This window comes from Panthera tigris, chromosome C1 (assembly GCF_018350195.1).
Source record: "Panthera tigris isolate Pti1 chromosome C1, P.tigris_Pti1_mat1.1, whole genome shotgun sequence".
NCBI lineage: Eukaryota > Metazoa > Chordata > Mammalia > Carnivora > Felidae > Panthera > Panthera tigris.
In genome coordinates this window covers 157,447,102-157,459,347 of record NC_056667.1, presented here as the reverse complement: position 1 = coordinate 157,459,347, position 12,246 = coordinate 157,447,102, and the positions used below count along the sequence as shown (strand labels likewise).

At 35.1% G+C, this 12,246-nt stretch overlaps 1 protein-coding gene and 1 non-coding gene across 5 annotated transcripts in view; both read right to left on the bottom strand.

Annotated features, from left to right (window-relative positions):
- Positions 1 to 12,246, bottom strand: part of UBR3 (ubiquitin protein ligase E3 component n-recognin 3) — a 234,227-nt gene that overhangs the window by 98,919 nt on the left and 123,062 nt on the right. For all 4 annotated transcript variants that reach the window (XM_042994657.1, XM_042994658.1, XM_042994660.1 and 1 more), the window contains exons 23-24: positions 11,120 to 11,580; positions 4,322 to 4,410 (exon numbers count right to left, since the gene is read on the bottom strand). In XM_042994657.1, the coding sequence (XP_042850591.1) occupies positions 4,322 to 4,410; positions 11,120 to 11,580 (550 nt within the window). The remainder of the gene's footprint in view (positions 1 to 4,321; positions 4,411 to 11,119; positions 11,581 to 12,246) is intronic.
- LOC122241651 lies at positions 9,497 to 9,599 on the bottom strand. Its single transcript, XR_006221891.1, has one exon. It is a non-coding gene; the product is annotated as a U6 spliceosomal RNA (small nuclear RNA).

The following is a 12,246-nucleotide window of genomic DNA, read 5'->3' as shown; positions in this document are numbered from 1 at the left end:
TCCACGTTGCTACAAAGGGCCATATTTCATTCTTTCTCATTGCCATGTAGTACTCCATTGTGTATATAAACCACAATTTCTTTATCCATTCATCAGTTGATGGACATTTAGGCTCTTTCCATAATTTGGCTATTGTTGAGAGTGCTGTGTTCTAAGTATTTTAAAGTGCTAATACAGGGGCGCCTGGGTGGCTCAGTGGGCTAAGCATGTGACTCTTGATTTTGGCTCAGGTCATGATCTCACGGGTTCATGGGATCCAGCCCTGCAATGGGCTCCGTGCTTATAGCTTGGGATTCTCTCTCTCCCTCTCCCTCTTCCTCTCCCTCCCCCACCCAAAATAAATAAACATTAAAAAATATATATATACTAATACATTCAATCCTCACAACAATCTTATGAAGCAGGTAGTATAATAATCCCTTTTTTTGAGGGGGCGCCTGGGTGGCTCAGTCGGTTAAGCGTCCGACTTCAGCTCAGGTCATGATCTCACAGTTAGTGAGTTCAAGCCCCACGTCGGGCTCTGTGCTGACAGCTCAGAGCCTGGAGCCTGCTTCCGATTCTGCATCTCCCTCTCTCTCTGACCCTCCCCTGCTCATGCTCTGTCTCTCTCTGTCTCAAAAATAAATAAAACATTAAAAAAAATTTTGTTTAAAAAATAATCCCTTTTTCATTATGTGAAAACTGACACAGAGAGGTTAAGTAAATTGCTCTAGACAACAGAGTGGCTGAGATATGAACCTAGGCAGTCAGGCTCCAGGGTCCATATTCATAGCCACTACACCTTGCTACCTCTCCAATGAACTTTAAAAATTCACTCTCCAACTTTAAAAATTATAGCTTAAAGTAATTCAAAAGGATAAAAGATAATTGAGAGAGAGAGCATGCGTGCACTCTAACAAATTCAGAAAGATTTGAAAAAAATTCTGTAGGGCAAGTAGGAACAAGATACTGAAGAAAGGACATCTCTAAGCAGGCAAAGTAAAAAGAACACATCATATAAAAGGTAACAAATATAAAAGATTAAGTAAAATAGCAATCTAGGAGTTTCAACATCCAACTTATAAAACTAATAAGAGTCCCACAAAAGGAGTATAAAGAAAATATTAGGATAGGAGTGCCTGGGTGGCTCAGTCAGTTAAGCGTCTGACTCTTGATTTCAGCTCGGGTCATAATCTCACGATCATGAGATCAAGCTCCATGCTAGGTTCTGTGTTGGGCTCCATGGTGGGCTCTATGCTAGGTATGGAGCCTGCTTAAGATTCTCTCTCTCCCTCTCTTCTGCCCCTCCCCTGCTCTCTCTCTCTCTCTGTCTCTAAGAAAATAATAATAGAAAATATAAGGAGAAAAGTATGTAATAGTTCTTCACTGCTGTTTAATAAATTACCCCAAAACTCAGTGGCTTAAACCAACATTTGTTATCTCACACAGTTACTGAGGGTCAGGAATCTGGGAGCAGCTTAGCTGAATGGTTCTGGTTCTGGATCTCTTATGAGACTGCTGTCAAACTAAAAATCTATCCAAAGGCTTAACTGGAGGTTGAAGTTTCACATCCAAGCTCACTAACATAATTGTTGGCCAGATGCCTCAGTCTCTCTCTAGACATTCCTCCCCATAGCGCTGGTCACAACATGACAGCAGGTTTTCTTCCAGAATAAGTAATCCAAGAAACAGAGTAAACAAGACAGAAGCTGCAATGTTTTTTACAACCTAATGTCAGAAATGACACAATATTACTTCTGCCATATGCCAGTGGCCATGCACACCAGTTCTGGTGGAACGGGAAAGAAGACTACACAGGGCATAAATAACCAGAAGACATGGATCATAGGGGCGCCGAGGTGGCTCAATTGGTTGAACATCTGACTTCAGCTCAGGTCATGATCTCACAGCTCGTGAGTTCGAACCCTGCGTCGGGCTCTGTGCTGACAGCTCAGGGCCTGGAGCCTGCTTCAGATTCTGTGTCTCTCTCTCTCACTGCCCCTCCCCTACTTGCACTCTCTTTCTCTCTCAAAAATAAACATTTAAAAAAATTAAAAATAAAAAGGAAGGCATGGATCCTTGAGGGTCATCTCGGAGAATGGCTAGTCATCAGAGAAATCATAGGAAAGTTTTTTCTCAGAGCTTCACAGATACGAATCTTCAGACTGAAAAGGCCCACTAAGGACTAAGGAAAAGGAAAAAGATCCACCTAGATACAAATCATAAAATTTCAGATCTCTTGAGGTGCCTGGCTAGTTAAATCGGCAGAGCATGAGACTCTCGATCTCAGGGTCATGAGTTCAAGCCCCACTTTGGGCATGGAGGCTCCTTAAAATTAAAAACAAAACAAAACAACACAAAACAAATCAAAATGAAACAAAAAAAACACATTACGATCTTTTTTAAAAAATCCAAATCTCTAAGGATCAATTAAAAAGTTACGGAAAAGGGAAAAAAAAGTTCACCTACAAAGGACTACCACCAGACTTCTCATCAAATGAATAGTAAAAGACAAAGGAGTATTGCTTTAACATTTGTAACAGAGAATATATTTCAACCTGGAATTATAGTTATCCAAATGAAATATCAAGCATGAGAGCAAACAGAGTTCCATCCAGAAACACAAAGTTCAGAAATTTCAGACCCCATATAAGCATTATTAGGAATACACTTATGGCTGAACTCCAGTAAAACAAGACCCAAAAAAGAGAGATGATATAAGATGCAGGAAACCCCAGATCAACTCTACAAGAGGAAAATCCAAAGGTAATGGCTGTACAGCATACCTCCAGAGCAAATGGACCAGACTGGAACAGAATTACATGCAAAGGACAGTACGACTGAGTAGAACAACAGAGATATCAAAAGGGCACGTGAGTTAAGAAAAAACAACAGTTGAAAACTTCAGGAAAAACAAAAGATAATATAACAAAGTAATGGCCCAAGCAGAGGTATGTAAAGGGTGGTACAGTTTTAGCAATTGAGAAACTGTAAGAAATGGGGCTATATACAATCTCCTTAAAGTAGTCTAGGAGTCAGGCCACTGGACTGAAAAAAAAATAATAAAGTAAATGAATCTTAGAACACTACTTAGCCCTGTACTCAACAACATTCAAAAAGTCATATTAATTATTTTTCAACATTTAAAGTCAATCTTTGGATGGAACACTTGATTGTAACTACAGAAGAAAATGTAAGCAACCCTGACAATTTAAAAGTAAATAAGTAACTAACTGATAAAGACAGAGGTAGAAATGTGGAAAGGAAAAATAAAAGGAAAAATAGGGGTGCTATAAGGTTACTTTATATGAAGGGGTATGAAGACAGTGGCTATAGGAAGAACAAATAATACATATGGTAATTATATTCGATATGTAAAAAACAAAATATTAATTACGAATTTTTGGAAAAACGTAAAGAAGAAGAGATGAAGAAAGGGAAAGTAATGTCAATGAACTCAATCCTCATCTTTCAAATGAGAAAGTCAACTGATACTAAATCTAATAAACAGTATTCTTCACATCAAAATTAAGTCCCGAACATAAACTCCACTGTTGACAGTTCAGAAGACATTATACTATATCTGGACTAACACCCCCACACACACACGTCTTCTGGATGTTGACCCTGTGTGCTTATGTGCACAAAAGTGCACGAGAATGTACATGGGTGTTTGAATGCATATATGTGTATATATTTTAATTACGTGCATGACTTTATTTCAGCATCTGTGTTCTAAAAGAAAAAATAAAAACCACTGGAATGCAAGAGATCGTCAAGAAAGGGAGTATCCTGGTTGACTGAAGACTGAGATTAACTGAAATTTAATCTATTCTTTTTCAATGTTTGTAAAAAATTACTCATAGCAATCTACTATTATACAGGAAAACGGCATCCCCTCTCACTGTACATACACCAATGCTTATCCTAACAGAAGTGAGAAGTACACCTGATTTTAAGAAATATTGAAGGGGTAGCAGAAGGAGGAGGCACTAAAAGTATTTGAAAGCTATTTTTAAAACCTCAGGATAATTTCACAGGAAAAATCAGAACAAGTAAATATATATTGGTGTACCACACAGATCTAAAGGACAATCTAGCAGAAGAAAGTAGCAGACGATATTTTATTGCTACCATCAGGAAGAACTTTCTAATAATTACGACTACTCCACACAGAATAAACTGCCCGCAATAACAGTCTGATCCTCCATCGCTCTACTGTTTAAATAAAGACCAGAAATCATCCGTTTACAATGTTGAAAACTGGTGAAGATTGAACTAGATAATCCCTGAGGTAATAAGTATAATTATAAGAGTTCTAAACTAATAAATTTTAGCTTACCAACATCCATTGCAGTTTCCATGAAGCTTTTCTGTCGTGAAGCAAACTCTGCAAGCAATTTCTGCTGCCTCTCTCTAGCCTTTTGTCGCCTAGATTAAACAGAACAAAGTGGTAAGTATCAGATGTGTTTAAGACTTACCTACTACATTTCAGAAGTGTATATTGTATGAAAAGCTCCTGGCACACAGCTATTTTCTGAACTGTGTATTAAATTTTATGTAAGTTTTGACTGTCCTTACATTCCACTGCTTAAACATGGTTTGAAGATCACTGGCTTAAACAGACAAAAATAAAAGCCAAGATTTATTTTAAAATGTGAAATAATTAAAGTAGATAGAAAATCTGGGTTTCTAACAATTTCCTAAGTATGTCATGTCAATTGGCAGCAAGAGTAAGAAAAGTTTTTTTATCAAGGAACTCACAATTTAACCCCACGCACAAATAACAGCAAACTGGTTGCCAGAAGCTATGATGTTTAGATATAAACAGAATCTAAAAGATAAAAAATAGTCAGATTTACTATTATATTAAGAATTGGACTCTCCTAAAAGAGAATGAGCAGAAGCCAATAAATTTCCCAGTTTCTACTAGGAAATATTCCAAGTTTAGTTTATTTTGTTTCAAGGAAAAATACAGAAGTCTCAAATACAACATAAAAAATAAACTATTTCAAATCTAAGCATAAATATTCTTTTGGATTAATTCATCAAATTCTATTTATTATTTATCCTTTATCTACTTCCAAAGAGTATTTTAACTTGAGGCTGGTTGGGAAAAAGAAAAAAAGAAAAGAAAAAAATAAAAACTACACACACAAATACAACACAACAGGACTATAACATAAGAATAAGAAAATAAAGGTGAACTAATAAAGAAAGGAAACAGAGGCTTCCCTAGATTTGAGGATGCGAACAATACTAGCAAGCATAAAAATTTTATCCTGAGCAAAGAAAGGTTGAAATAGTAATCTAAAACAAAAGGCAAGGAAGAAGAAAAAAAAAAAGTTACAATGTAAGCTATATATTAGGTCATCAAAAGAAAGAAAACTTTTTACTGAAACAAAACTCAAAAAGAAATTTACCATAGCCTGTGATGTTAAAAACATTAAAACATATCCATTAAAACATAAAGGATATCCTGAAACTACCATTACACTGCACGTTAACTAACTAGAATTTAAATAAAAACTTTCAGAAAATTAAAAGTAAAAAAAAAAGTCTAAAAAACCATAATGGATAGAGCATATTATAGCAGTCATTTAATGACTATTTATTATACAGATATACTATAAAAGTCAAAGCATAGTATTAAGCTGAGATTCTATAAAGTCATTTCTGTGGGAAACCTAAAAAAGAATTTTCATTAATCTCAATGAATCAAAGATAGAGAATCTTGGATTAAAAAATGCTAACAGTAATTTTAGATTTTTCATTCACATATCCACCCCCATCCAATTAGTGGAGATTATCATGAACAGGCATAGAGTCAAGTACTGTCAAGCCTTACCATGAGAAGTTACATACTTTTGCCAATAACGTTCAAAAGATTTTAACACTGCTTTTCTAATAATTACTTTAAAAAAACTTTTTAACGTTCATTTATTTTTGAGAGAGAGAGAACAAGAAAGTGAGAGTGAGTGGGGCAGGGGCAGGGGCAGAGAGAGAGGGAGACGCTGAATCCAAAGCAGGCTCCAAGCTCTGAGCTGTCAGCACAGAGCCCGATGTGGGGCTCGAACTCACCAACGAAGAGATCATGACCTGAGCCAAAGTCGGACGTTTAACCTACTGAACATCCAGGCAACCCACTCATAGTTTTTAATAACTTTCTCTCCCTATTCCCTCCAACTCCTTCCCCTCTCCCTCCCACTCTCTCACATACCCACACCCACACACAAACTTTTCCTAGTTCTGTCCACTAAGAGTGACTGAAAATAGCTACATCCCCTAGAATGAACACATTGATTGTGGTTTCTTAAAAAAAAAAAAAAAACCATCAGAACTCCTTGGAGAAATGGCTAGTTCCAAATACAAAAGGAACCTGGACTATCTTCTGGCCCCAGAAAAAAAGAAAATGTTCAAAGAATGATAGGGAAACATCAAAAGAATACAGAAACCAGCCGAAAGGGAGTCCTACAGGTCAAATCTAAAACAATTTGAGCATCAAAATGAATAGCAAGCATATGAGGTTGCAACCCATAAAATCAGAATCTGTAAGTCCAAACTGATAGAAATAAAAAAATGAACAAATTGAAAGTTTGTGACAAAGAAGATATTACAGCATCTCAAAATCTCTCTCCATAAATTACATATTAATTACAAAGGGGGAAAAGGGGGGTACTTAACAGTGAAGAAGTCTGGCTGAAACCCCTTTAATCGAGTGATCAAAATTAATCACGAAATGAAACAAACTGAAATCATAGGACACCTGATGGAATACAATCAAAAGAACATAGCAATGCTTCCTTGATACTCCTGCCAGCAATGCATAATCTGAATCCAAACATAAGGGGCCAGTAGAGAAGCCCAAATTGAGGCACATTCTACCATGTTACTACCCTATATTCTTCAAAAGTGACAAGATCAAGAAAATAAAGGAAAAACTAAAGAAAATCCATATTGAAGGACACCAAAGAGATGTGACAACCAAATGCAAGGAACAATTCTGCACTGGATTTTTTTGTTGTAAGAAACAGTATTGAGGGGAGCCTGGGTGGCTCAGTTGGTTAAGCGTCTGACTTTGGCTCAGGTCATGATCCCACAGTTCGTGGGATCGAGCTCCATGTCAGGCTTTGTGTTGACAGCTCGGAGCCTGGAGCCTGCTTCGGATTCTGTGTCTCCCTCTCTCTCTCTCTGCCCCTCCCCTGCTCACGCTCTGTCTCCCTCTCTCTCTCAAATATGGATAATAAAACCTTAAAAGAAAAAAAAAAAAAAACAACAGTATTGAGACAACTACCAAAACTTGGGGTCTAAGGATTTTATCATACTCAAATAAAATGTTAATTTCCTTATTTTGAAAACTATATTGTGATTATATAAAAAAAAATGTCCTTATTTCTAGGAAATACAAACTAAAATATTCCAGGGTAAAGCAACTTACTCTGAAATGGTCTAAGAAGTTCTCTGTACTGTCCTTGAAACTTTTCAATAAATTTGACATTTCTTCAAAATGAAAATTAAAATCCATTCTCAAAGGACAAAAATTTGCCACCACAGAAGAAATGGAAACAAACAAAAATGCTCTACAGATGCTCAAAGCGTTCTGTGAAACCTTCAAAAATACTATAAGCAACAACAGCATGCCTAGAATACATGTTTAATCTCCTACATCACTACTTTATGAAATTTATTATTATAAAAATACTATAAGCAACAAGAGAATGGATAGAATACGTTTGGTTTCCTACATCACTACTTTATAAAATTTCCATATAAAATTTGTAAGTTACATGTTTCTTTAATTAGCACAATCAGTTATGCCACTCTATAAATCACCTTTACATGAACATTTAGAGTATATCCATAAAAGAACATTTCAAATAACAAATCATATATCAAACATTAAGAAAACTTCAAATAACTGCTTGGTACTAGTATTAAAATGCATGTCTACTCTCCCGCATCCACATGAGCCTGGAAAACTATAAGCCCCAGATAATTATGGCTGTCACCTTGACTTTAGCTTCAAGAGACTCTCACAAAGAACCCAGTCACATCATGCCTACACTTCGACATACAGAAACACTATGTAAATAAATGGATGTTGTCTTAAGCTGCTTAAAAAAAACAAAATCTCTACTGGCTTTCTATGATTTCCAGAAAAAGAATGTCAATTCTTTTTCCCTTATAAATTTTTTCTTAATTTAGGTTAATTGTTTGTCTAAAATTGGGCATAAATATGAGTAAAAATGAAAAGGCAGACAAGTGTAGCAGATTTAGTACAACTCAGGAATCTTCCACTATTATCCCAGAGGGAGAAACATTGAGGCTGCACACTGTTATAACCATCTAAAGGTTTCCTATTTGTATCTTGTTTTCTATGCAGTTACTCTAATGAAAAGTGATGCCACGTTTGTCTATGGGTGAGGTAGTTGGAAATGGACTACAACTGTTTATAAACTGGCCTTTATTATGAAACTTAATCTAAAATCCAAAATAAATTAAGAAAACATAATGTGAGAAGCATAGTGAGATTCAAATAAATTTATCTTAATCCTTAGCTGTCTGCTACAGAATTAGTTTCAAGTCCTTGTCAATACCATCACCACCACTGCTCAAAGGGAACAAAGCCTATTATGAAGAAAACCTTTACAATTTTTCAAGAGTACTATTTATTACAATAGCATTAGAGCCTTTGTAAAAATAGCATCTGAACTACTCCAGTATCATATGCATTTTGAGTAATAATTACAAAATACCTTTAACCAAATAAAATAAACTTTGATTCACTGAATGTTTACCTTCTTTTTAAAAAATGACATTATTCTATAATCAAGGAAATATCACCAATTTAAAAGGTTAACAAACATAAAAAATTTTACCTCGCTTTCAACTTTATCAATAGATCTCTTAAATCTTAGGCAGTTACTAATTCAAAATTAATAAATTGTCATGCAAATTATAGGTTAGTTATTTATAATGATTCCTATTTATGAACTACTGTGAGAAATAAAACTCTCCTACATTCTCCTACTAAAAGCTTTTGTATATATATATATTTCTTTTTTCATGTATTTAGTCATCAAAGATATACTTAGCACTGTGTTCCAGATATGGTACTGGATATAAGAGATTCAAAAATACAAGAAAGATTCCTCAACATGGAGAATCTCACCTCTACTGTTACAATAACAATTGTTTAAAAATTAAAATGCAGTATGATAAATACACATAGAAAAGCCATTATTATTGCATTTATACTGGATGATTGTACATACTCTTATTAACATTGGTTTTCACTGAGGGATAGAATTATACATGAGTTTGATTTTTTTTTTTTTTTTTAGACCATGTCTTCTAAATTAACAACAATGAAATGTGTAACAAAATAAAGCTATCCAATAAAGTCCAATGAAGTTATTTGATTGGTGAATGCTTTTGGTAACTGTTTGAATTTTTTGTCTTGAGCTCTTTTTCATGCAATAGAAGTAAGAGTAAAAAGTTTTTTTCAAATATAATTAAAAATATGGAATGCTTCACGAATTTGCATGTCATGCTTGCGCAGGGGCCATGCTAATCTCTGTATCGTTCCAATTTTAGTATATGTGCTGCCTTGTGAGAAATGTGGACACATATTTATTTATATACTTTATACTTTTAATATAAATTATCTACAACTTTAATTATATCAGAAATGAAGTACAACTATATATGTGATTAAAATTGCTTCTGACACAGAAAGGATAACCACCTAACTACTGAATCAAAGGAAACTGCCAATCTTATCTGAGCACACACTTTTCTATATATAAGCCTTTAACTACTACCTGTATGGCCCCATCTATAGCTCTAACTCTGAATTTTCCCTTAAGTCTCAAACCCTTTATCTGACTGGACATCTCCACTTGGGTATGCTCTTTAAACTTAGTAATGTACAAAGCAGAGCATATCAACTTTACTGCTAAGCCTAAGCCTCTCCTTATCTTGGTCTGTTATCCTCCCCTATCTTGGTAAAGAGGAACATCATCCAAGAAAGATTTTTTGTAATTTATAAATATTATGATTTAACAGGGGCACCTGGCTGGTTCAGTCATTAGAGCATGTGACTCCTGATATAGGGGTCATGAGTTTGAGCCTCATGTTGGTGGTAAAGTTTGCTTAAAAATTTTTAATTAAAAAAAAGCAACCCAAAGTTCCCAAAACTACAGCTATGTTTTATTTTTTATTTATTTTTTTACATTTATTTATTTTTTGAGAGACAAAGTGCAAGTCGGGGAGGGGCAGAGAGAGAGAAGGAGACACACAATCTGAAGCAGGCTCCAGGCTCCGAGCTGTCAGCACAGAGCCTGATGCAGGGCTCGAACTCACAAACCGTGAGATCATGACCTGAGCTGAAGTCGGACGCTTAACCGACTGAGCCACCCAGATGCCCCACTACAGCCATGTTTTAAAACATTACTTGTTGGGGTGCCTGGGGGGCTCAGTTGGCTACGTGTCTGACTCTTGGTTTCAGCTCAGGTTATGATCTCATAATTTGCGCGATCAAGCCCCATGTCAGGCTAAGTGCTGACAGAGCAGAACCTGTTTGGGATTCTTTCTCTGCCTTTCTCATTGCCTCTCCCCTGCTTTCTCTCTCTCTCTCTCTCAAAATAAATATACTTTAAAAAAATAAATAAAACATTACTTGTTTAATAATTAGTAACTATATACTGGAAAGATTGGAAAAGACCAAAAAAGAAAAAAAACCCTAAAACAACCAAATTTTTGAGAAATATTTAAAATATTTTTTTAAAATTTTTCTATTCTCATTTAAAGTTGAATAATAGTATTTGAAAACAGCAGCAGAATCATTAGATAACCCACAGTAATAACTGAAGTAGCAATTTTTCCAAAGGGATCTCACAAGTTTAGGGGAGTAATTTAATGTTGGGGTCATAAACTCTTGTCTTCTTACCCCAAACTAACTCAAGCATTATACATGCCCAAGCACTGACTATGTTTGGTTCCCTTTATCTTACAAACTAATCAACTATGATTATGGCTGCTAAACATCCAGATGATTAGCCTCAGATGGCCAAAAAAGGGGATCCACCAAATCTTCAACTGAACCATTTATGTTTAAAATATTAAAAATAAAAATTACCTTTCTTCTTTGTCCAATGTTTTCTTCTCTGCTGCAGTGATTTTTTTGGGTGGTACAGGAGGCGTCACTTTTCTACATATCTCTTCAATGATGCGTTTGTTCATTCTGCTTTGCAATGCAGCTTTTAGTAAAATTCTTTCCACTGCAGTTATACCATCTCCATGATTATATTTAGGAATTTCTGGTTGGATTAAAATTTCTATGTCATCAAGCCAAGGAGGATAGTAGGAGTTTTGTTTTCCTGAGAGTTTGTGATGAAGTTTAATTAGCAAAGACAATATGCTTTCTTTAATTTCCAAAATGGCTGTAGTTAACTGTGGAGCTGAACCAGGAGCAGACCATTTATTTGAAGTTTTGGGACGAACCACCTGATTTGCTTCACTGCTACTGCGATTGATGATCTCCTGAAACTTCTTCCTACGCTCTGCTACTAAGCTGAAAACTTGAGCTGTACCAGAATTCTACCATTAAAAAAGAGAAAGAAAAATCAAGAGAAGTTATTCAATGTCAAGTGTAAGAACATATTAGTACAACATTTTCCAAAGGGTATGTTCAACGTTCCATCCAAAGATTCAGCCAATAGATTTACTCTTTAAGTAAATCTGTCCCTTTACCTCTCTTAATCAAATATATTTAGTCTCACTCAATCTGGAAACAATTTTGGGGAAAAAGGAGGTTATCCACAGTAACACCTCTTTCTCAACCTCCTAGGCCAATCTACCAGGGAAAAGAGACAAAGCTTGAGAAGTATCTACAGCCATGTTAAGGAGAAATCATACATGAAGTTCCTCACCAGTTTATAGGAATAAAAGATGTTCCACCCAACATTTATCAAGAATACTATACTTCTAATATAACATTGTGTGTTAACTATGCTTCTATTATAAAAAAAAAAAAAGAATATTATGTCTTTACTAACTGCTACAAGACTGATACATTTCCTAGTTAAGTAAATTATAAACTAATTTTTCCTAAGTTGATGAATCTGAACTACTAATTAATTTCATTTTTAAAGAACTTCAAAGTTGAAAAATTACTTCTAATAAATGCTTAGTTACTAAAATAAAATATAAAGATGAAAAATCAAACTGGTCTGTTTCATATTTGAATATCACTATAATTTATTT